Source organism: Carcharodon carcharias, chromosome 17, assembly GCF_017639515.1.
Source record: "Carcharodon carcharias isolate sCarCar2 chromosome 17, sCarCar2.pri, whole genome shotgun sequence".
NCBI classification, from domain to species: Eukaryota; Metazoa; Chordata; class Chondrichthyes; order Lamniformes; family Lamnidae; genus Carcharodon; species Carcharodon carcharias.
The window spans coordinates 49,248,308-49,274,318 of record NC_054483.1 but is presented as its reverse complement, the minus strand read 5'-3'; the positions used below and the strand labels follow the sequence as shown (position 1 = coordinate 49,274,318).

Below are 26,011 nucleotides of genomic sequence, written 5' to 3'. Positions count from 1 at the left end.
CTGCACTTTCACCAGTGTTTTTCGATAGAAATATATATATATAACAAATAGATATATATATATACTTTTTTATAATATGATGAGCAAATTTGTGCACTAGAAGGGGCCTACTGTATGTTAATTCTTCCTAATGCAATTCCACTGACCTGAGCTTCCAGCTAACTAGGCCCCAGACCCTTTACCATGGCAACCCGCGGGCGGAGCCAGATCTCGCGAGAGGGAGGGAGGAGCCGGGCCGGGGTCGGGGTTCGGGGTCGAAGGTCACTGACGTCACAGGGGCCTCAGTGCTGTCGTCAGGCCCAGAGGCCGGCGGGGAGGAGGAGGAGGAGGCTGAGCGCGGCCTTCCCTCCGCTGGGAGGTGGCTGCCTGGCTTCTTCATCTCAGCCAGCCCTGTCCTTTCTTTCCATGAGTGCGGCTTGATGGCGGCCGGGCCGAGCTGAGCCCAGGCCAGCCCCCCCCCCACCCCCGCGGATTTCTGGATGCGGCCGAGTGAGGAGGAAACCAATGGACGTTATGGAAAGCCCTCTGAACCTGGTGAGTTCACGGGAAAGGGGGAAAGGCGCCGGGAGCCTGGCCTCGCTGCACCGCCACTGGGCTGTCCAGACTGGACCAGGGCTCGGTCTGTGTGTGTGAGGCAATTGCTCACACCCTGCACCAGTATCATTCTCCACCCCCCCCCCCCCCCCTCCAAACTCAATGTTATTGTGTCGCCTTGTTAATGTTCTCACCCACTTTGTAAATGAGTAAGATTGAAAGAAAGGAACACTTGCATTTACATTGCACCTTTCATGAAGCCCTTAAGCGTCTTTCAGTTAATCAAGTACTTACCCAGAAGGAAAAACTAGTAAAACTTGTCTAAACTGGTCTTGGACACCTTAAATTGGAACCCCAGTTTTACTGATTTCTACTGAAATCTTGAATTTTTTTTTGGTAGTCGCTGTTGTGATATAGGAAACGTGGGATTGCACACAACAAGCTTCCCACAAACGACAATGTGACAATTAGATCTGTTTTTAGTGATGTTGTTCCAGGATAAACAGACACGAGAGAGCTCCCCTGGTCTCCAAGACAGTACCACGGGAACTTTTAAAAGGGCAGATGGAACCTTGGGTGTCTCCCATCCTGTCAACAGTACAGTGCTCCCCAATGTCAGCTCAAGTTTCTGGAGTGGGGCTTGAACCCCACAATCTCCTGACTCAGCAGGGAGGGTGTTACAACTGAGGCACGATTGACAAATCTCAGTCAATGGTTGAGATACTTGTTGAAGTTTTAATGTCAGGGGAAGGATGGAATCCGAAGGGAAAGCTTGGTAGCCTAACCTTACACTGCAATGCATTGAAATACCTGGAAATTCCTTCACCATTGTAACTTGGAAGTCCAGTTATGCTCAACTTTCCTGTAAATCTCATTAGAATGCCCCTGAACATCAAATAAGCATAAATTAGCATAAACAATCAGGGTCCAAAGAAAAACCAAACTCTTAGCATATATTTCTCATCTTTAAGTATGAAAATTAAAATTTCAAATCATGCAATGATAAGTTCTGGACACCAAGCAAAGGGTGTTTAAGAAGGTGTAACCAGGGAAGCTTTTCAATTTTTGATGTGACTTATACTTGTGCCATTTTTTTAAAAAATCAAAGAAACCTAATAATACAGCCTTAGGATTGCTTTTTTTTTAGCATTTTATCAGGCAGTGGGATTAATACATAGCCATAAAAGGCCAGAGATTGGGTGTTTAATACTTGAGTGCATAGCTCATTTATGCTCAAAATTCTGCAATGTTTTAGACTGTGTAATTGATTTGGGCACTGGTCATGCAAGTCTCTGGGTGCAAGTGCAAAGAAAATTCAAGACCAGAAATTGAATGGAAAAGCAGCCTGATTGTCTAATGAATGTTTTTCGTTCTGATACATTCCTAAAAACTGTGCTTGTATGTATAGAATAGTTAATGGGTAAGTGGGTCCACCACTCATGTAACTTTACTGCTTGTTAGTTATGCAAATACTTTGTTCATTTAATCAAATATACAAAGTATGGTCAAGATTATGAACATCCTTGGTCCAGTGCATTGCACTGATTACCAAATTTTGAAGGCTTGTGCTTTTTTGATTCATAACAATAATGCTATTTCTTACTCAGATGCTTTCTTCATGTGCTTTTTGATTCTGTGATAGTGTTGTAGCTTGATTAGTTAAAGCAGCTGAACACTTGTTCTGTCCAGTAGCTTCAAACCCCAACCGATCAGATACTTAGATTCTTGATGGAAACTAGCATTTGTACTGTCTACTGTACAATGTGAGCTGAGTGGATGTAAATAACCCCATGACTCTGTTCAAAGAAGAGCAGGGGAATTTTCCCAGGTGTCCAAGCCAATATTTAGCTGTGGATCAGTACATTAAAAAACAGATGATCTGGTTATTTACCTCATTGTATTTTATGGGAGCATGCTGCCTTTTTCTATATTACAGCAGTGAGTACACTTCAGAAGTTTCTTAGTGCCTGTGAAGTGTTTTCGGGCAACTTGAGTTTGTGAAAAGCACTATTCAAATGCAAGTTTGTTCCTGTATATGGTAGGAAGCAGACTTTGAGTTTGAAGTAATAATTTCCTAGTTTTCACCAAGACATTGCTCTTGTATAACATCTATAGTGTAGCAAATATAGTAAGCTACTTCACAAAGATGGTTAGAAATTGAGCTGGAGGTGGGGGGTTTTTGAGGTGATAGGAGGTGTGGCTCAATAGGTAAGTTTTGAGAAGTCTTTTGAAGATGTGAGAAGATGTAGCAAGGGTACAAAGACCTTTTTTTTCATTCATGGGATGTGAGCATTGCTGGCTAGGCCAGCATTTATTGCCCATCCCTAATTGCTCTTGAGAAGCTGGTGGTGACCTGCCTTCTTGAACCGCTGCAGTCCATGTGTGCATGATGGCCTAAAGCTTTTCCATCACTGAGTGGGGCACATTAGACGGGAAGAGTGAATGGTGTGGGTTAGGTCGTGGATTTCAATAAGGTTGCACAAGTTTCCCTATCTCCTTGGAGAGATTTTAAAATAAACTTGAGGATTTTGAAATCAGCAATTGGAGGCTGAGCTGTCAGCAAGGTCTAGAGTAGTGAGAGATGACTTAGAATAGGATGTAAAACAATTCTGGATGAATTGCAGTCTCTGAAGGAGATTATTGGATAAGCTCAAATTGAACGGTGAAGTTGTGGATCAAGGCACCAGGGGCAGGCAGTAGGAGATATGGAGGTAGAAAATGGAAAGCTTTGGATGATGCAGGCTTAGCAACCAGTGAGAAGAGTAAACTGGGGCTTAGATAACAGTATCTGGGAGGAGAGGGACAGTGTTGCTGCGGTCTTGCTGGTGTTGAACTGAGGAATGTTCTTGTTCATCCATGAGCAGAAGATGGCATAGCACAGTAATGGGCAAGGGATCAAGGATGATAGTAGAGTGACAAAGCTGAGTGTCATTGGCATACAGATAGAAACTGAGTTTATACCCAAAGAGAGAATTTGCATTTATATAATGCCTTTCACAGCCTCAGGGCATCCCACTAAGCTCTTTACTTTTGAAATGTGGTCACTACTGTAATATAACACTCCTGTGAAGCACCTTGGGATGTTTTACTACAACAACAACAGTAAAATAGACCAAAGGCAATATTTAAAATAGTGCCTTTCACGTAATAGACCATCTGAAAGCACTTCAGAAGTGCATGATTAAACAAAATTTGACACGGAGCCAAGTAAAGAGATGTTAGGGCAGATGACCAAAAGCTTTGTCAAAACTGATAGGTTTTAAGGAACATGTTAAAGGAGGCAAGAGAGGTTTAGGGAGGGTAAACCAGAATGTAGGGCCTTGGCAACTGAAGGCATAGGCACCAGTGGTGGAGCAATTAAAACCATGGATACTCAAGAGGCTAGAATTGGAAGGGTGTAGATATCTTGGAGGAATATAGTGCTAGAGGAGAGGAGCAAGGATGAGAATTTAAAAATCAAGGTTTTGCTTAACTGGGAACCAGTGCTGCTCAGCAAGCCAGGGGTGATAGGTGAATGAATCTTGCAACCTAAATTTATGGAGGGTACATGAGAGGCCAGCCAATGTGCATAGGAATAATTGAGTCTAGAGGTAACAATGGCATGGGTCACAGTTTCAGCAGCACCTGAGCAGAGTCAGAGTCTGGTGATGTTACAGAGGCGGTGAGAAGAGGTGGCCTTGGTAATGGCACAGATATGTGGTCAGACGATCATCTCGGTCAAATATGACACCAAGATTACAAACAGTTTGGTTCAGCCTCAGAGGGAGAGACAGTGGTGAGGGAATGGACTTTGTGGCGGGGGCTAAAGTTAATGACTTCACTCTTCCCAATGTTTAGTTGTAGGAAATTTCTGTTCAGCCAACAATGGATGCTGAACAAGCAGTCTGGCAATTTAGAGACAATGGAATAATCAAGAGAAGTAGTGGTGAGGTAGAGCTGAGTGTCATCTGCGTACATGTAAACTAACACTTTTTAGCGGATGTTGTGGAGTGACATGTAGTTGAGAAATAGGAGGGCGCCAAGGATAGATCTTTAGGGAGCACCAGAAGTAAAGATGTAGGAGCAGGAAGGGAAACCATCGTAAGTGATTCTCTGACCATGCATAGATAGATATGAATCTAAATTAATATTCATCATAAGTACATTAAAAGCTGTACATAAATCCAAGTTGCTGTTGCTTTATGGATGAATATTGAGCAGAAAATCGGGGAGAACTCCATGCTTTTCTGGGCTATTTTGTGTCCACCTGAGCGGGCAAACAGGGCATTAGGATTAATATCTATTCCAAAAGCTGGCACCCTCAACAGTACAGCAAAATAGGGCAAATAACCACTTGCATCCCACAATTCATAGAAAGTCAATGTGCATTTGGACATTTGTTGCTTTCCTGAATTTCCTGAATTGAAAAAGAGCTGAGTAGCTGTTTCATAATGTTGGATCTTGTGTTTAAAGGTGTTGTGAAGGTGTTACAGTGGGTTGGATGGTGTATTTGGAGGTAAATGGGGCTTAGAGCGGGTTGGGCGGCGTATGGGGCTTAGAGCAGGTCGGGCGGCGTATGGGGCTTAGAGCGGGTCGGGCGGCGTATGGGGCTTAGAGCGGGTCGGGCGGTGTATGGGGCTTAGAGCGGGTCGGGCGGCGCATGGGGCTTAGAACGGGTCGGGCGGCGTATGGGGCTTAGAGCGGGTCGGGCGGTGCATGGGGCTTAGAGCGGGTCGGGCGGCGTATGGGGCTTAGAGCGGGTCGGGCGGCGTATGGGGCTTAGAGCGGGTCGGGCGGCGTATGGGGCTTAGAGCGGGTCGGGCGGCGTATGGGGCTTAGAGCGGGTCGGGCGGCGTATGGGGCTTAGAGCGGGTCGGGCGGCGTATGGGGCTTAGAGCGGGTCGGGCGGCGTATGGGGCTTAGAGCGGGTCGGGCGGCGTATGGGGCTTAGAGCGGGTCGGGCGGCGTATGGGGCTTAGAGCGGGTCGGGCGGCGTATGGGGCTTAGAGCGGGTCGGGCGGCGTATGGGGCTTAGAGCGGGTCGGGCGGCGTATTTGGAGGCGTATGGGGGTTACAGCGGGTCGGGCGGCGTATTTGGAGGCGTATGGGGGTTACAGCGGGTCGGACGGCGTATTTGGAGGCGTATGGGGGTTACAGCGGGTCGGACGGCGTATTTGGAGGCGTCTGGGGGTTACAGCGGGTTGGACGGCGTATATGGAGGCGTATGGGGGTTACAGCGGGTCGGACGGCGTATATGGAGGCGTATTGGGGTTACAGCGGGTTGGACGTTTTATTTGGAGGCGTATGGGGGTTACAGTGAGTTGGACGGTGCATTTGGTTTAAGTGTTCGTTAATGTATTTTTGAAGATTTGTAGCTGGGGAAGTTAATCCAATTTGTGCTGAAGGGGTAAGATTGTTGGTTGGGTTAGGCTGAGCTCCTCCTGTGACTTCCACAGCAGCCAGTAAGAATGACAGCTTGCTTGAAGGAGGCTGATAACTTGTCTTTGGAGAACTGTTTGTAATATTTAACAGGGGGAGGTCGCTTGCCATTTTAACACTCCACCTTGCTCTCTTGCCCACATGTCTGTCCTTGGCTTGCTGCATTGTTCCAGTGAAGTCCAACGCAAACTGGAGTAACAGCACCTCATCTTCCGACTAGGCACTTTACAGCCTTCCGGACTGAATATTGAATTCAACAACTTTAGGTCTTGAGCTCCCTCTCTATCCCCACCCCCTTTCTGTTTCTTCCCCCTTCCTTTTGTTTTTTTTCCCAATAATTTATTTCGATTTTTCTTTTCCCACCTATTTCCATTATTTTTAAATCTTTTATGCTCCCCCACCCTCACTAGAGCTATACCTTGAGTGCCCTGCCATCCATTCTTAATTAGCACATTCGTTTAGATAATATCACCAACTTCAACACCTCTGTGTTCTTTTGTCTGTAACATCTTTTGATGATCTGCTCCTATCCAAACACCGCCCCCCCCCCCACCACTCCTTAAACCAGCTTATATTTCCCTCTCCTTGTAAAGAAAGATCAGTTCTGATGAAGGGTCATGAGGACTCGAAACGTCAACTCTTTTCTTCTCTGCCGATGCTGCCAGACCTGCTGAGTTTTTCCAGGTAATTCTGTTTTTGTTTTGGATTTCCAGCATCCGCAGTTTTTTGTTTTTATATTGATGTCTCTGTGCTAGCTTTCATGGCATTGTCACTGTTTTGAAGTGTTCCCCATAGGCCCTGCAGCAGCTCCATTGGAATAATTTGGAACCCACCTGAGAGATTTCCTGGGATCATATTTATCTGTATAAGTTCTGTAAAATATGGGTACACTGCCCAAGAGTGTTACATAGGAGCAGGAGCTTTCAGCCCCTCAAAACTGTTTCACCATTCAGTTATATCGTGGCTGATGAGTACCTCAAGTCGTTTTCCCATCTTTGCTCCATATCCCAACACCCTAACCAATTAAAAGCTATTACACTCACTTTGTTTGACCCCCAGCAACTAGCCTTTTAGAGGATTGAGTTCCAGGTTTCTTTGCCCTTTGTGTGGAAAAGTGCTTCCTGGTTTATAGGAATAGGCCAGACCTAATTTCAAGATAATTCCACTTTGTTCTAGATTCTCAACTAGAGGAAATAGTGTCCCTGGATTTATTACATTCAATCACTTTCTCCGTTTTAAATACCTCAATTAAATCATCCTTCAACCTTCTAAACTCAAGGAAATACAAGCTAAGTTTATTCAACCTGTTCTCTTAATCTAACTCTTTAACCCTGCTTTGCACTGTGCCATCATGGCCAATATATCCTTCCTGAAGTACCGTGTACAAAACCGAACGCATTTGTTCACAATTCAACTTCTCTATTAGGCACTGGTGCAAGACCTTGTGGGAGAGGAGCAAGAGCTATGTATAATAATAGCTAAGACGTTGATCAGGAAGCTTAGAAAATGAGCTATCAATTAATGGGGTGGTGCTGCTTTGTGCACTGATATGTCCATCTAATTCCCAATCTCACTAAGTCCATTGAGGAGGCCAGGTTCTTCCACATTGGAAGAGGAGAGGCAGTGTTTAATTGTTCAAGCTGTGCCTGCACATTGTATATTGATTTACAGGGCAGGTTAGATGCAGGTTGTGTCCTAGCCCAGGAGATGAAGCGGGGCCTTTAAAACCTTTCCAACTTGCTGTTACTCTTTTTAATTTAGGTTTAAGACTTTTCAAATTGCAAGGAACCATAAAAAGCCATCTCTCAATGGCTTCACCCTTCCTATCTCTGTAATCTCCGTCAGCCCTACAAAATATCTCTGATTCACCAATTCTGGTTTCTTGTACATCCACGATTTTCATTACTCCACTGGTGGCTGTGCCTTCAGTTGCCAAGGCCCTAAGCACTGGAATCACCTCCCTGCCCCTCTACCACTCATTCTTTGAGATGCTCCTTCAAAACCTACCTTTTTTGCCCTATTATTTCCTTTTGTGGCTTGGTGTGATTTTGTTTGATAATGCTCCTGTGAAGCACCTTGGAACATTTTACTCCATTAAAGTTGCTATATAAATACAACTTATATTGTTGGCTTTACTAATGATGCAATAGGAGAAGATCTAAATGAGTATGCAGAATCCCTTGCAATACTTGCAATAATGTCTTATTTTGCCACTGGCATTATTTTGGGTGGTCAGCTGCCATAAAGTTTACCAAACATTATACTGATCATTGCATATTTCATTTGTATGAATCTGTCCACGATAAATGGCAGGGGCTGTTGGTGACTTTTCAGCAAAGTGCAAATTGTCAAACAGTGATAGCTGACGCACTAAAGAGACCTGCAGCGTTAATCATTCTTTAAAGATTTTCATGACGTTGAAAAGGTTTACAGCGTACAAACTCGAACAATAAAGCAGGAAATTAAAGATATTAGTAATAATGGTGCCAGCTGCAATGACAAAGTAGCTAATAATGACAATGTCAACATGAGGTATGAAGTAAGCAACATATTTATGACTTGTATAGGTGAAGAGGGGACCCACATGCAGTTTAAGAACAGTTGATGGTTCTGCAGGGGGACAAAAAAATAACGGATAAATATTTTTAAAGATGCAGAGAAAAAAATTGGGTAGAGGACCTGTACAAAATCAGCAAGTCTTGCTAAATGAAAGCTCGTGTCTAATGTGGTCTCAGTGGAAGGAGTTAAACTGAAGGGTTGGAGGAAGCTACACTTCCCTAACAAAGAGGACGCTTGCAGGAAATGTGTAAGGATAACCTAAAGCCTACTAATTTCTTTGGCCCAATTCCAACCACTTGATTTGTTTGGGTTAGACCCCAGAAAAGAGCTTCTGGCCTCATAGGCCTTCTAGCTGAGGATACTTTTACAAGTCAATTTGGGGAGCAAAAGAGTGTCTCTCTTTATTTCTATTTTTTCCATGCTGCTTTACTTGTGTTTATCTCAGGCTCCCCTTCATCAGTTTTGTTGGTTCTCTAAATTTCTTTTACTCAGTCTTTTTCACTTCTGTTTTTGCAAAAAAAACTTTTTCTTTTATTTCTTTTCCCCGTGACCACCTCTTTCACTGTTTGCTCATTTGTCCTTCAAGTTTATTTTGCTCACTCTATCTTTGACCAATTTCTCTGGTTTGGTCTTTCCATTGCAATTTCTAACTTGCTGCCTCCGTCACCTGTTTTATTTCTATATCTCCTTTACCCGCACTATTCGTCACCTCGACCATTCATCGGGTGCTCCCTCTTTCATCTCTCGTCCACTTGCATATTTCATCATCGCTTCTGTCTTCCTTGTGCACTCCTTCACTTCCCTTTTTTCCTAATAAAAGAAAAGTACTTTGAATGCTGGAAACCTGAAATAAAAACAAAAGTGCCAGAAATACTCCGGCCTGGCAACATCTGTGAAGAGAGAAACAGAGTTAACGTTTTTAGTCTGTATGACCAGCTCCAAAGAAGTTATAGACTCAAAACATTAACTCTGTTTCTCTCTCCACAGATGCTGTGGAACTTGCTGAGTTTTTCCAGCATTCCTTGTTTTTATCTTTTTTTTCTCTTTTTCCCTTTCCTAACTAATTTGCCTTTCTCTCCTTTTACTCGCACAGCTATTTAGATTTATGGGAAAGGAATGAGAAGCTGCTTGACAGAAAACTCAGAGGAGGGAGCAAGCTGCTTAAATGGACTGCTGGGGGCAAGGGGCAGTCAAAACATTGGAAGAGGCGGAAAACAGCAGAAGATTAAAAAGAGCAGAAGCCCAGAAGGCTGTTCTGCTCAGCAGTGGAAGGGAACTTGAGAAGAATGTCAGCTAATTGGGAGGAGCCACTTTAATACCACGGCAAGGACAGAATCCAGGTTCATTTTAGAGTACGGTTAGATCCTACTAATCTTTTGTCAGCCCTCTCACTGATTTCTGTTCCACAGTTTGGAAACCACTGACATGAGGAAACAGAAATTTTTAAAAAATAAAAATTTTTTTTTGTTTATTTCCATTGACTTTTATAAATTCACGAACGATATAGTAGCTGCCAATTCGCTGTCACTCCATTTTACACTATCGCATGGTGTCAAAATGATCCTCCAGGTGTAGAGAGAGCAGATAAATCAGTGTTTTATACCAGGCCCTTCAGGACACAAAAATATTGAGTCGCTTGCACACCACAGAGAAATAATAGCGTTGTGTTTGACGTCACGTAACATGACGGTCCTCTGTCCTGCTTCTCTCAAATTCAAAGTAATGTTAGTTTAGTAAATAGTCCACCCATCAAAACTATGAACCAAAATAGTTTATTTGCAATAAGACTTGCACTGCCTGTGCGCAAGAACGTCATGGAGGGCATTCCCTCAGCTAATAAAGGATAGGGGCATTAGTAATAGTTTATTGGTGTGAATAATCATTGAACAGTCAGAGTAAAAAGTAAATTCTCCTGCTAAATATTTGCATAAATTCATGTTGTGTGACGGAACTCCTGACTCAGGTTTTGTTTCTCTAGCAGTTGGTTTCTTAATTTTTATATTGTTTGTTGTTTCTTCATGTTTCTTTGTCACTAGTACTTTTATTGTCTCTCTGCAGTATCTTTTTGCCCAGCCCTTGTAGTTCCCATCCCTCTTGGTGAAACAAGAACAGTTTCTATCCCGTAAAGCAGCATAATTCTAATTTTTGGAAAAATAAATCTATCTATTGTTTCGCCGTCCCCATAACGTATGTGAGAGGGTGTTCGGGCAATCTACAGCCAGACCTTTGCTAGTGACACTCTGCCTGAGCAACTTCTGCATTACTTCTCTTCTCCCTTTGTCCCAGATTGAGAAACTGCCTGAGCTCCCCAGTGTAACCTGGCTGGGTTTGGGAATTCACACGGGGAGCTATTGTGGGCAGGAAAGCTGCAACCAAATTCTCCATGGCACAACAAGCTGGAAGTGTTACACATCTGCATTCTATCATCAATCCCCACCTGGTATTAAAATTTCATTATCTTACTGCTCCGTGAAAACTGATTCACAAAGTAATATAGTACTGCAGCAATGGAAATATGCTTTCATCAAATCCACCTGGATAGTGATCTTGCAGTAAGTGTTCAGAAATTAGTTAAAATGAATTCAAGTATAATGCTGCGTCATACTTGTTATATATTTAATTTGCCTGGAGGCCTGATGAGACTTTGTACAACGCGTTCCTAAAGATATTTCTTTATCAATGTGAGATTCCCAGGCATCCCTTCCTTACATGCCACTGTTATGATGCACCGTGCCAGGACTTTGCAGCTGTTCAAAGTACGATGTGATGTCCTTTGTCATTGTACGCTTTGTGTACAAAATCTTTTACTGACAAATTAAATTGACAGCCTGAGCTTTCAATTGCCCTCAGCCTTGCCATGCTGCAGATAACTGGCTGAACCGTTTCCTTTCTCCCAAGGCATTTAGCCGCAATACAGAAAGTGGCCTGAGTTTCCTGATTCTGTGCATATCAGGCTGTTTGTTTTTAAACCCATTCCTAAGTATATGAATTATGAAATCTGCAGCAAAGTAAAACTAATTCTACAGGCACAAATGCTAATCTGTAGACTTCATTTTGTCATTTTCTGGACAACTTCATCTTAAACCATTTGGTATTTTTGTTTACAGGATTTTTAAACCTCTCCTCTGTTTCCATCCTCCGTACAATCCTTGTTAACTCTTCAAAGGTTCTGAGTCCACCTTAAAATTTGGACTAAATTGTTAGTGAATTGAGCTGTCCACCACTTGCTTCTGGTGCATTTTTCACTTTAAGATTTATTTTCTGGTAGCTATTAGAAGTGAGAATCCTAATGTGGTGCGGGTGTAATTATGAACGGGGCTTGTTAGATTAATTCTTCCTGGAGCTGTAACATTTCTGAATCTGAACCATTTTAGTTAGAAAATTGCAGTTGCACTAATGACTGAGTTCTAATCCAAGGCATTACACAGTGGCTTGCAAGTGTGACTTGTAGTAGGAGGAATGTATTGTTAGCAATTACGGATGTTAGAGCAATCTGATAAAATGGGTGACATTGCACTTGTGAAATGCAGTGTAAACACAGCTGCCTATGGCTGTAATGGTGTGCAAAGACCACTTTGAACATTTCAGAAGCAATTTCTGTGTCCATATTTGGGAGCAAGCACTACTTATCTATGTGAAATAGATAACAGCAGCTTAAAGTTAGTAACTTCTACAACCCAGGAGTGGCACAGCAGCAACAGTCCATCCTATCTGGAAATAGGTCAGTTTTTAACCGAGGCCACTATAGTGTTTGTGTTTAGGACTTTATTATACATGACGCATGATCTTCATGTGATGATACATTTTATTCCTTGAACTTGTAGTTAAGGCTTCCCTTAGGATCAATGAATGAGGAGGTGTGATATCACAAGGGGTCTGCATGATCGCACTCCTTCAGAGGTGACATGATCTTCATGTGATGATACATTTTATTCCTTGAACTTGTAGTTAAGGCTTCCCTTAGGATCAATGAATGAGGAGGTGTGATATCACAAGGAGTCTGCCTGTTCGCACTCCTTCAGAGGTGACTGTGTTCATTTCCAGCAATGTAGATGAAAACTGTCCAGTTCAGCTGCAAGGCCATAGTTTAATAGTAACATAGCTGTCATGGTAGATCTTGATTTGAAATGAATTAGTGTATTCTGCTTAGAAGTATTGTTTCTTTCAGGCTCACCAGCAGAGCAGAAAGGCGGAGCGTATGCTAGCAGCAGGAAAGTATGCTGAAGCAATTGATTGTCATGGGAAGGCTTCAGGTTGGTGAATCTTTTTAGCATATAAAATCAAAATGTTAGTCCCTCTGTCAAGCACCTGGGAGCGTTTTTAAAATTTAAGTGCAAGTTTTTATTGTAGTTCTAATAATTTGATCCTATTACACTGCCTATGGTTTCTCTTGGGCTTAGAAATGTCTGCTTAAGTTGTAGACTTGGTTGCTATTCTTTCTCTAGTTGCTTCCGCTAAAGAATCATACAGCAATAACTTCTGTTTATAAAATGCTTTTAACGTAGTAACAGCCCCACATCTTTCTGAAGTCAATTATCCTAATTGTTTCTATTTGTTACCTAATTGTTACGTTTCCTAGTTTGCTGTCATTTGCAAGCTTTGAAATTTTGCCCTGTATGCCAATTCATTAATATATATTAGCAAGAGCAGTGATCCTAATCTCTGCTCCTGGGGGGGGTACTGTATACTTCACTACTGCTACTCTGCTTTTTGTCCTTCAGCTAATTTCATACTCACACTGTTAATCGCTTATCAATCCTATGGACTTCAATTTTACTAATACGATTGTGATCTTTATCAAACAACATTTGAAGGTTCATAAACACATTAATTACACTACCCTCAACACCCCTCTCTGTTACTTCAAGGTTCTCAATCAAGTTTGTCACACTATTCGCTTTTACAGATCCCAGCTAATGCGCTAGCTTTTGAGTACTCCTACTTTCCTGCTTGTTTTTGGCCGCATTTAGTGAAACTTTGTCACTAAAAATAGGAATATATAAACTCAGTAAGTTTCTTTTTTTTGAGGATTTGTAAAGCAAGTTTATCTTATTGTTCAAATTTAGGGCTGTAGCAGTTTAGATGGAAGTAAACACAGAAAGCCATGAACAACATATCCTCTTTTTATTTGGAGCCCGTGGACCCTTTAATATTTTTTGTGCAGCAACTTAAAGGGACCAACTTGTATCTGGCCTGGGCGAGAGTTTTCGGGTTGCAGTTTAAAGAGAACGTTGATGGTGAATAACTAGCAGGGGGAGCAGTTGAAGCTAATAGTATCAGGAAGTTGAATATGTGTCCGGAGAAACGTTTAATGGAAGTGTAGGTGAGGTGCGATGGGATATGATATTCCATGACACTGGGACCGGCTGGCTAAATTTCTGATCTTTCTCAGTCCTTTATAGTCCTATGTTCCAATGTACTTGTTGTGGTTCATGTTTATCCAATTGCTCTGTGCTTGCAGAATTATTTTTTTTAAAAAGTGCAATGTTGCCTCACGCTTGTGCCTTTGACTTTAAGCTCTGATAATATTCAACTGATTAACAACATCTTTCCTTCCAATATACATATGTCGAGATGTCTGAGAGTGTTTGAAATTAGCAAGGACCATTGTATGTGTCACAGACAACAATGATAACACTAAACTACAAAGGTTCAATGCATCAGTGCGAAAGTGTTAACTATTAAAAAAATAAGTCACTAACAACGTGCTGTAATCAATAATTCTAAAATTTCTCACATGGTCCAGGTTTGGATGAATATGAGTAACACAGGCTGGATTAATAAGTAACCGTTCCATTGAGTATAATGATCTTGCAGCCAGTATTAGGCTCCTGGTTCCTTGTCAAGTGATTCAGGTAGATAATGGTCCTTTGTGGACTTTCTGCTTTATTTCAGAACTAACTAACAAAGGTTTAATATGATTTTATCACTGTTAAACTTCATATTTCTATCTTCCATTCATGTACAGCAACCCCTTCTGTTTGTTTTTCATGTTCTCAGAGAGGACAGGGTGCCTTGCACATTTTTAGATGGAATATAATATGGAAAAATGTGGAGTTGGTAGAAAGAACAGAAATGCAGAGTATTTCTTAACACTGTCTCCTGTCAACAGAAGATAACCCTTGCCTACACATGCTCAGAAAACTGAGCTAAAGCTGAATCTTGCCAACAATGGAAAACACACATTTAAATTGCCGCTCAGAATTTGAGGTTAGATGAAACATGATCTATATATTTAGTATTTTCATTGAATTTTTAAAAAATTGGTGCAGATTTTTTGTGTTCCTAACTTGGGCATATTGGATCATCCAGATACAGAGTGTCGAAAAAATCGGGTGAGGAGGATCACAAACCCATAAGGGAGCCAACCAATTTCCCAACCCGTTTTCAATCTTTGAGGCTGTGTCCAGATGTTTCAGAAACAGGAACATGAAAATCTGCTTTATTGCATTTTAAAGGGAGTTTGAAGCCCGCAGCCTCAATGTACATCCTCGCTTGTTTGAAGTGGGTGCATGCCATTGAAAAAGATAAAGCTAAAAGAAATTACATAGGTGAAAATGGGTATTGTATTTTGTTCTAAATAAAGTAGCCCTTTCTGATTCCAAAATCCTAAAAAAGAGAAACTAAATGGAGAGGATAAGTATCACACCGAGGATGGGGGAATGAGAAGAGTCCTGATTTCCATTGCTCGCAATGACATCACAGAATGAAGCGATACAACTGCACATGCGCCGTATTGGCAGCAAATGCAGCCATTTCTTAAATGGTGAGAGATTGGGAAGTGTTGATGTCCAAAGGGACCTGGGTGTCTTTGTTCATTAGTCACCTAACAACTGGTGCAGCAAGCAGTTAGGAAGGCGGATGATATGTTGGTCTTTATTGCAAGAGGATTTGAGACCAGGAGTGAAAGAAGTCTTGCTACAATTGTTTAGCATCTTGGTGAGACCGCACCTGGAGTATTATGAACAGTTTTGATGGTCTTACCTAAGGAAAGGTATACATGCCATAGAGGGAATACATCAAAGGCTCACCAGCTTGATTCCTGAGATGGCGGGATTACATTATGAGGAGTTATTGAGGAGTCTGGGCCTGTATTGCCTAGCTTTCAGAAGACTGAGAGGTGATCCCATTGAAACATACAAAATTCTTACAGGGCTCAAAAGGGTAGATGCAGGAAGGGTGTTTCCCTTGGCTGGGGATTCTAGAACCAGGGGATACAGTCTCAAAATAAGGGGTGACCATTTAGAACTGAGATGAGGAGGAGTTTTTTCACTCAGAGGGTGGTGAAACTTTGGAATTCTGTACCCAGAGGGCTGTGGAGCCTCTGTCATTAAGTATGTTCAAGACAGAGATCAATAGATTCCTAGATTTTTGCTGAAAAAAGACATTTTGTCAAAGCAACAACTTTATACTGTATGAGAAGAGAGTGTTGATTGGTTGGCAAGAGGACTCCGGTGGAGGTGTTGTCATGGCAAATGCACCAGTTAATGGTGACTGACCACCATAACTGGTGCATTCTCAATGGCAGGGCCTCTACCTGTGTCCACTTGCCAAATAATCAGCACTCTTCTCATACAGTATAAGTTGTTGCTTCCCCTGACATTAGTATTCTTGCGATTGTCCTGATGAGTGCAAGATGAAAAGCTTCGGCAAAATGTCTTTTTTTTTCAGCAATACTAGAGTTCTGGACTACCAAACGACTATTTGTAGATTTCTAGATATTAAAGACATCAAGGAATATAGGATAGTGCTGGAAAATGGCATTGAGGTAGAGTATCAGCCATGGTCGTGTTGAATAGTGAAGCAGGCTCGAGGGGCCAAATGGCCTACTCCTTCTATTTTGCCTGTTCCAAAAAGGTCTCCCAAAAATGGCAGTAATTTAAAGACATGAGCTCCAATTCGCAGCCTAAAATGTGCTTGTTGCCAATGTCGAGTTATGTTCAAGCTGAAAAACATATTCTTGGATTCAGGTAATGTTTACAAAGCACTGTAGGATCACTCTCGGTTGGTGACTCGCTCTGAAACCGATATGGTAGACCAGTATTGTCCATTGTTAGCTGCAAGTCAGATGGAGTCATGTGATCTCAATACTCATTATCCAGTCTGTGAATGAACTTTAACCTGTTTGTGTATTTGTTAGTAAAGTGGTAAGAGGAAAAGCAGTGTGAGAGTATTATTGATGTGAGTAGTTGGTAAATGTTTAAGTAAATATGCATGTGGATTATGTTTACCTTGAGTGTGTGTGTTTGTATTAAGATATTTTCTACCGAATGTTATGCATGTGGATGGAACAAAATCCCCATAATCACACCTGCGACGAGTCAATGATCTATTGGACAACATAGTAATTTACTCTAAGCCATAAACTGTGCATTACACAGTCCTACTGTTATCTGTAAATCCCTGGTTAAGCTTGTCTCCTGATCAGCTGCTTTTGTACAATGTGCTTTGTGAAGTGTGGTCCAATTTCATTTGATAAAGGAATGTCATGTATGATCCACTGACATTGGGTTTCTTCTTTCTATACAGATCACCTTGGAGAAGCCATGAAACTAACACAGTCAGAACAGGTATGTAAAGAAACATGAACTATTGACTCACATTTTGTTACATAGTGCAACACTGAATCTGAGGAAGTAACTACTTAGCCTGATCCAGTATTGGTTGTGTTCATTATAGTGCTCTGATGTACTGTCTCTCTGCAGTTCAGAGGGTATCTTCAACTCTTGCTTTTCTTCCTTTTCCAGTTCTGGTCTCTCTTTAGCTGTAGGTACTTTGCTTTGGCTGGAGTACAATTGCCCAGGCACTTACACACCCCTGTCATCTCCTACACATCACCATTTCCCATGTGCATGGCAGGCTGTTTGATTTGGATGCATCACAGAAGAGCTTAATGGTGTTCTCATTTTTTATGAGCTGGCAGGAGATACTCAGTGGTAATCATGAGAGGTCTTGAGCCAATTATTCCCCACTACTTCAGAAAAGCAATGTTAGAATTGGGTGACCAATTGTGTATTGTATATAGCAATGCACTGAAATCTTTTTGGTATTCTTTTCACACAACAGTTGAATTTTTAAAAATGCTTTTTACATTGAACTCCTGCATCCTATAAGAAAGAAAACTGCAGCCAAGTTGACTCAAACTGCTCTGGTGCGTTCCTTGCAGCCACATCAAGAACAGCATAGCACAGGCATGGATGGTGGTTTGCTGCCTACATTTCTTGGCTGGAATTGGTGTTTTGTGGAAAAAGCTGGAGTAAATAATATCTCTTTTTTAAAAAAAAAGAATGTTTTCATTCTCATCAAATTGAGTTGAAAATCATTTATTCACACATGGATATCAGTTACCCAAATAATTCACATGAGGATTGAAGATACCACGGCTGCCAACTTTGTTTGGGTGTTGGGGATGGAGGTGGAATATTTCAACTGGACCCAGTTTGGGCCCAGAATTGCTCAGGCGGTCATGTTGCATCCAGGAGACCCAGGCCAGGCCAGAATTGGACTTGATTTCATTCAGCTTGCTGAGCTGCCAGAGCCTCCACAGGAATCTCACCTTTTTCAGGGAGAAAATTTCAGGCTGCTTGCCTCACTGGCAGCCTGCCCTGTGATAAATTTATAGTGGGAGGGACAGGAGGAACAGGACCAACACTGTCGGCTCTGGTCATTGGGAGATTGTTGGGGCCGGGTGGAAAAATTCTCCTAGCTCCACTTGAATTTGATAAATATTGGTAAAAAAAAATATTGCCTTTAGACTAACCCCTTGCTAGGTCATATTCAAAGTTGGAAAATGTGAGGGGGTAAGATACAGTATTTGCTCCAATTTTCCTGATGGATCCTTAATCTGGTATGGTGTCTCATTAGCATACACAAGGGGGCCAATGCCTATATTAGACGACCATTTCCAACATCTGAAATCACCTGAAGCCAATTATTTAATTGGAATGTTTCTCAAATCCTTGAGGCACAGTGCATATTCATGCAAAATTGGTCCTTATTATTTCCATTTTTCATCTGGAAAACAGATGCAGAGATGACCAATTTCTAACCTCAGCCTTCTTGCAAATTTCTGTGGCATGTTGGCTCTGAGCCTAGCACTATAACTTCCGAACCTCATTGGGAACTAATGGTATGCAATGGGAAGGTCCCACACTTTGATGATGCCTTTAGTTACCTGTTTGAAGCAATAGGTTTTTGAAGAAATGTGCATCTGCCAACTTTTCCTCATGCTTTTAAAATGTTTTAACAATATTTTAGTACTTTGGAGTCCTTCCACTCTGAACTTCTGACCACTTGGTGCAGCAATCCATTTTTATACAGTGAGACCAGTCTTCTGTCCCAGAAAACCAACTTCACTGCAAAACGTGCCTTATTAATGGCTCTGTGATTATTGTCCTGGAACTTTAATTTTGCCTGTGGCTCTGGAGGGCATTGTGCTCACATCAATAATGCAGCGAAGAAATGGAGTCTCTTCTGAATCTTGTATGCCCAGCATAACAATCAGCCAAAGTTCTGGTGTACAGTTACTATAATCTGGTGAGGGATCAGTTACCTTTGTTGTTAAGTAGCTGAAATTGAAATCCCAGTTACTTAAGAGAATAAAGCCACAGGATTCCATGGTTTTAAACAGAAGAATTTTTATTATACAAGAGTCAACAAAGCAAACAATACTGTTTGTCCTATTTTCCAACATCCAGAACTAACATGAGTCAAATATGAATTAACAGTTAAATTCTGGTCAAATACAAACCACAAACTGCACATCAAATGGCAGCCACAGCCAAGACACACCCCACAAAGTTCTCAGCAGCTCACCTAGACATCAGTGATCACTGAGTCACAAAAATCCTTCAAACTGTGTCTTACTCTTGAGGGATTTCAGCTCCTCTCCTTCGAGGATTTAGCCTCTGATTGCCCTTAAACAGCAACTCCAACTCAGCCTGGAGGCCCATGCTTCTTTGCCTGTTGTCAGACAACAGGATGCCAGTTCAGACTGCCCCAGTGAATGCTTGCCACCTAGCCACTTGATCACTGCGTCCGAAACTGTGCATCATAGTATTTGCCAGGTTGCACTCCGGAGCCTATACTCAGACACAGTCCAGCTTCCCAACGCGGTGCTACCAGCAACCATGGCCAAGCTTCTTGAGCCTTGCACTCCTGTGGCTGCTCCGAGACTCGTGCTGCTAATCTCCTTTTGCCCGGACTAGTTTTCACGTCCATAGCCCCAGGCACATGAGCAACTGTTTGCTCCACATCCCCAGGTCTCAAGGTCATGCTTTCTTTGAGCATGCCTTGTTTCTCCTACTCCTGCTAGTCCTCAGCCTCAAAAACACAGCCTGAATTTAAAAATACAGATTTCCGCACAGCACATGGCAGATCTCTAAAAAGCAATAAATACCATGCTGTTGAGTAGCAAAGTGTTCAGGCTAAAACTAAAAGGTTTATTTATAGGTTGAATAATGCATGCTAACATAAACCCAATAAGTTACAGGTAGTACTGTACCTAAAACAATAAAGTACATAATCAGTCCGGGGCAGTTGTGTAGTTCCCTTTTCAGAATGAAGTTTTTACGCAGATTGACCACCAAATGAACCTTTAAATAAAACTTTTTTTTGAACTTTTATGATGCAAAGTTCTACCTAAATTATGTCCATTTTTAATCCATGAAGCACAGAACTCAGGAAGGAGGGGGAGATAATAGGGAGTACCACAGCTTTTATACAATTTCTGGATTTCCAAATGTACTATCAAGTCATTGAATATTAAAAATGTTATCTGAATGCACTAGTAAAAAACATACCATACTATCTAGTCCCACATATGCCGAGGGAATAATGCACATTTTTCTTTGAAAGGCAGCCCCTGCTTTGCAGTTTTCCAGGTCAGAGCACTTTGGCTTGTTTCCGCATAGCCTGATTCAGTTCTTCATTTTGAAATTTTAAGGAAAGACTGTTTCCATTTTAGCTTTAAATATTGGGGAACATTAGATCGGAACTCAGCCTCTGTTAGATATGTCCAGGCCAGCAACATATCATTACTTGGAGAACCTCTCCAGTTGCTAGAACAGCAGCTTTGGGAATATTTTCCAGTTGCTGATATCTGTAATTTCTGCCTCGATAGTAATTTAAAAAATCCATGAAGTAGTTCTGGATCCCCACAGTCTGCTGGATCCTAGAACATATATTTAATAATCCTACCAACCATTTTTGAGGAGAAAATAACATTTTTATTTAGAAGTGAACTTATAAATAACATTTGCCATTTGCCCTGGGGTGCTACCTACATAAATTCCTCAAATCTGCCACTTAATCATATGCCAACAGTGGCCGTCTAAAATATAACTCTGACTGAGTCTGTCATAGGCTGTGAGTGCCTGAATGTTAAGGGGGTTAATTCCTACTGTCTTGTATCTGCTTGAACGGTAGTGAGACTCGGGGCTGTATCAGCTTGCCTCTGAACATGTCTTTTGCGCATGTATATGTTCAGTCTCGCCAAAGAAAGACAAAGTTTATGTTACCATAATTGAGACAGTGTTTGGTTTGAGATACAAACAGCTTTGGTCCAAAGTAAAGTGACAAGTACAGAACGATAAATGTGATCAGAGCCACAGAGTTCAATCGCTACAACCTGTATTCAGATAATAAAACAAAATAAGGAAGGCGTGAACCCAACCTTCCTGTTGGGTCATCTTACCCGAATAGTCTCCCTATGTTCCAGCCTCCAGTCACGGGCAGAGTCATTTTCACTTTGTGGTCTTTTGGTACCTGATTGTGCAGCAGGTTTAATACTGAGGAAGTGATCAAAATCATCTCAACACTGAGCACGCAGGGATTATTTAGTAGAGACAAACCAAAAAATTAATTACTGTTTGTCTCTGGGAAAACAGTTTCCAATTAACATATTATTTGTCTGACTTTGAATTCACAACCTAACGGGATGCTGATCTTTAAATCTAGTTCATTTAAAGCAAACTTTTATCATTTTAAAATGACTCGTACCTAAAGAGTTTCTTTGATTAAAATGGTTAAATAATCCTAAAACATGACTCTCCATTCTCTCTCCTGAAATCCTTTACCTTCTCAAATCCACTATTCTCCTTCCCATCTTGAACTTGATAAAAACGGAACTTGAATATTGCTGGAAAAAGAGACATGCTGTCAAAGCTTTTTGTCTTGCACTCATCAGGACTGATATGCAAGAATACCAATTGTAAAGGGAACAACAATTTATACTGCATGAGAAGAGAGTGCTGATTGGTTAGCAAGTAGACTTTGGTTGGTAGAGCTATTGCCATGGAGAATGCACCAGAGAACAGTTAACTGCCTGCCCCAGAACGGCTGCCCCCAAGCTTTTGTTTCGTTGAAAAAGATTTGGAGGACAGCCATTCTGCGGCTCATTCCCCATGGCAATGCCTTGACCAATCAGAGTTGACCTGCCTGGTTTGAATTTAAACAAAAGCTGGGCAGTTAACTGCTGTCTGGTGCATTCTCCATGGCAACACCTTTGCCAATTAGCACTCTTTTCTCATGCAGTATAAATTGTTGATCCTTTTGCCATTGGTATTCTTGCGTAATTGTCCTGATGAGTGCAAGACGAAAAGCTTTTTTTTCAGCAACACAAGTTCTGTACTCCAAATGACTGTAAAAACTGAACTGTTTCTGAACAAGAAAGTGAGTATGTAGCCTGGACCTGGTCTTGAGCCTTTGCTAATGTTTTTCTGTTTTTAATGTGTAGTTTGGTATTTAGCAACCTGACACTACATTTTGCACCTGTGTCACTTTGCTGTTAGGAATGCCACTTTGGCCCTAGGAAGCAGAATTTCCACTCACCAGTTAGCTCCTGTCCCGACAGCTCCAGATTAGATGTGTGGATTTATCATTAGCAATCCTAGTTCTGACGAGTGATCAGCCGTCAGGTGTCACAACAAAAGTGTAAGTGTTGGTGTTTCATACCCAATACCTCTTCCCTTTGTACCATCAGGGAACTGATGGAACTCATCCACTGGAGCAGATGATTGACCATAACATATAGGAGCAGAAGTAGGCCTTTCAGCCCATCGAGTTTGCTCCACCATTCAGTGAGATCATGGCTGATCTGATAATCCTCAATTCCACTTTCCTGCCTTTTCCCCCATAACCCTTGATTCCTTTACTGATTAAAAATCTGTCTATCTCAGCCTCTGTAGCACTCTGCGGTAAAGAATTCCACAGATTCAATACCCCCTGAGAGAAGAAATTCCTCATCTGTCTTAAATAGGTAATCCCTTGCTCTAAGATTACACCCTCTGGTTCTAGACTTTCCCACAAGGGGAAATAGCCTTTCAGCATCTACCCTGTCAGGCCCCCTAAGAATCTTATATGTTTCCATAAGGTCGCCTCTCATTCTTCCAAACTCCAATCAGTACAGGTTCACCTACTCAACTTCTCCTCGTAAACTCCCTTCATACCCTGGATCAATTTAGTGAACCTTCTCTGGACTGCTCCAATGCCAGTATCTTTCCTTAGATAAGGGGACCAAAACTGTTCACGGTATTCTAGGCATAGTCTAACTAGTGCCTTATATAGTTTTAGCAAGACTTCCCTGTTTTTATACTCAATTCCCTTTGAAATAAAGGCCAACATTCCATTTGCCTTCCCTATTATCTGCTGAACTTGTATGCTAGCTTTTTGTGATTCATGCACGAGGACCCCCAAATCCCTCTGTGCTGCAACTTTCTGCAGTCTTTCTTCTCTGTTCTTCTTGCCAAAGTGCATAACCTCACATTTTCCTGCATTATATCCCATCTGCCAAGTTTTTGCCCACTCACTTAACCTGTCTATATCCCTGTAGACTCCTTGTGTCATCCTCACCGCTTGCCTTCCCATCTATTTTTGTGTCGTCTGCAAACTTGACGATAGTACATTTATTTCCCTCACCCAAATCATTACTATATATTGTAAATAATTGTGGCCCCAGCACTGATCTCTGTGGTACTCCCTGAAAATGCCCCCCTTATCCCAACTCTGTTTGCTATTAGTTAGCCAATCCTCCATCTCTGCTAATATACTACCTCCAACACTATGGGCTCGTATTTTATTAAGTAGCCTTATGTGCAGCACCTTATTGAATGCCTTTTGGAAACCCAAATATATTACATCAACTGGTTCCCCTTTATCTATCCTGCTTGTTATCATCGCAAAGAATTCTAATAACTTTGTCAGGCATAATTTCCCCTTCATGCTTGATTATATTATGCATTTCTAAATGCTGTGCTATTACATCCTTTATAATAGTCTCTAACATTTTTTCAATGGCACATGTTATGCTAACTGGCCGATAGTTATCTGTTTTTTGTCTCCCTCCATTTTTGAATAAGGGTGTTACATTGGCAGTTTTACAATCCTCTGGGATTTTTCCAGCATCTAAGGATACCAGTGCATCCACTATCTCTGCAGCTACTTCCTTTACTATTGTGGGATGCAACCCACCAGGTCCGGAGGACTTATTGGCCTTTAACCCCATTAGTTTTCCTAGTATTTTTTCTCTAGTGATAGTTACTGTATTATTTATTTCCTCCACTGCCCCCCCCCCCCCACCTTTGTAAACTGCAGCACTTCTAATCTGGAGAATGTTTATCCAGGTTACGGTGCTGTTGTATTCCTTTTAAATATAGTTACTGAAGTGCTCATTATAGGGAGTTATTTCTGTCCCCCACTAATGAATTACTCTATTCTGAATATACAGGCTCTATTATCATTGGAGCTACAGAGAGACAGTCATATCAAACATCAGCGTCTAATCCATGAAAGATGGAAGAGAGCTAAGAGAGAAGAGAAGCTGAGGGCTCAGATACACTCAACAGCAGCAGACAGGGAAGCTGATCCCCAGTTACCAATGAAACCATTCTCTGATGAATCTGATGGGCAGAAGACACTTTCCACAAGTGCAGAAATGAGTAGCCTTAACCAGGAGGAATACCTGAGGCAAATTCGGAACTCCTGTGATCGGGAACCGGATACTCTTCTCTTTTTGTTAGAGAAGAAGCAAGTTCCTTCAAAAACCTGTGCAGGGAACAAAGCTCCTAAAGACGACAAGACAAGGATAGAGGAGCAAGAGATGAAAATTTCTGAACTGAAAAGACTTGTTGATCTACTTACAGCTGAGAATGAGAGACTCAAGAAGGAGAATAAGCAGCTAAAGGCAGAGAATGCACGACTTAGGAAGTCCCCGTTGGTGAAGGAATTGGACATGGAGTCAGACTTTGTGAAGTCAGACTTGTGGTGCATTAGTCAACCGTCCGATAATGCTACCAACGCTGGGAAAGCGAAAGACATTCCAATACCCAACCTTCCTCCTTTGGAAATGCCAACTCAGAACATTTCATTGGATGATCTTCCCCTTTTAGAACTTTCTGAGGAGGTTGTGTGTAATCTGAAAGAACCATTGGATAACCAAAAGAAAACCTCAAAGGACAAACTATAGGGATCATACTTGCATAAAAGTTTGTTAACAATTAAGTGGTACAGTGCCTCAAAATAGCAGTTAATGTTCCTGTTGTACATATAAGTGGCAGATGATCATTTGTTCTGTCTGTATGATTTTCTCATTCAGATGGATTGGGGCACTGTTTACATTCGGGTATTCAGCTCCATGAATCAATCTGTGCCACTCAATGAACTCAATGTGATGCAAATTTCAAAGCCAATCAGGAACATTACATGTATTTCTACTGTATGATGAGGGAACCAAATCAACAACTTTTACTTCTGAATGATCAGTTTACATTACTGTAATTGGGGTGCATCATTGTATACCTTTTTTATTGTTTTCTTTCAGTCTAAACAAATTACCCTGTGTGATACGAATTGTCTAAAGATGAACTGTAACTTTTTTGCTGCATGAATGAAAAAATTAGTGTCGGTATTTGATTTGCAGATCGAATAATTAATAAAAATACAATCCTTGCAATTCGATTTTACAGGACTTTTATTTCTGCTTTGTGTCACTGCTGTGCAGTTGGTAGCACATTTCCCTTCAGGTTGGAATTCTAAGTCCTACTTAAGCCCATAGAGGTGTACATGATGGGTTTAGATAAGTTGGACAAAAAACATTTGTTCCCATTGGCTGATTGTATAAAGAGATGCAGACAGGATGTGAGGAAAAACTTTTTTTGCAAAGTAGTAATGACTTGGATAAAAGCAAAATACTGCGGATGCTGGAAATCTAGAACAAAAATACCTATAAAAACTCAGCAGGTCTGACAGCATCTGCGGAGAGGGATACAGTTGACATTTCAAGTCCGTATGACCCTTCATCAGAACTAAAACATATAGAAATGAGATAAAATATAAGTTGGTAGAGGGGGGTGGAACAGGTAGAGCTCGATAGGGGGCCAGTGATAGGTGGAGGCCAAGAACAAACTGCCAAAGATGTCATACACAAAAGGACAAAGGGGTGTTGATGGTGGTGATATTATCTAAAAGATGTGCTAATGGGGACATTAAGGGAAGCAAGCTAGTG

The 26,011-nt window shown here is 41.6% G+C and overlaps 1 protein-coding gene across 3 annotated transcripts; it reads left to right on the top strand.

The window, feature by feature from the left end:
• The first annotated feature begins 263 nt into the window (after window positions 1-263).
• On the top strand, window positions 264-25,459 carry nrbf2b (nuclear receptor binding factor 2b). Of its 3 annotated transcripts, XM_041210537.1 has the most exons (4): window positions 265-534; window positions 12,680-12,764; window positions 17,041-17,081; window positions 24,236-25,459. In XM_041210537.1, exons 1-4 carry the CDS (start codon window positions 505-507, stop codon window positions 24,971-24,973), a joined length of 894 nt encoding a protein of 297 aa, XP_041066471.1. In that variant the 5' UTR covers window positions 265-504; the 3' UTR covers window positions 24,974-25,459. The 3 variants fall into 3 exon arrangements, with proteins under 3 accessions (XP_041066472.1, XP_041066471.1, XP_041066473.1); XM_041210538.1 differs by lacking the exon at window positions 12,680-12,764 and having other exon boundaries at window positions 264-534; XM_041210539.1 differs by lacking the exons at window positions 265-534; window positions 12,680-12,764 and adding an exon at window positions 14,557-14,721.
• Window positions 25,460-26,011: the final 552 nt, after the last annotated feature.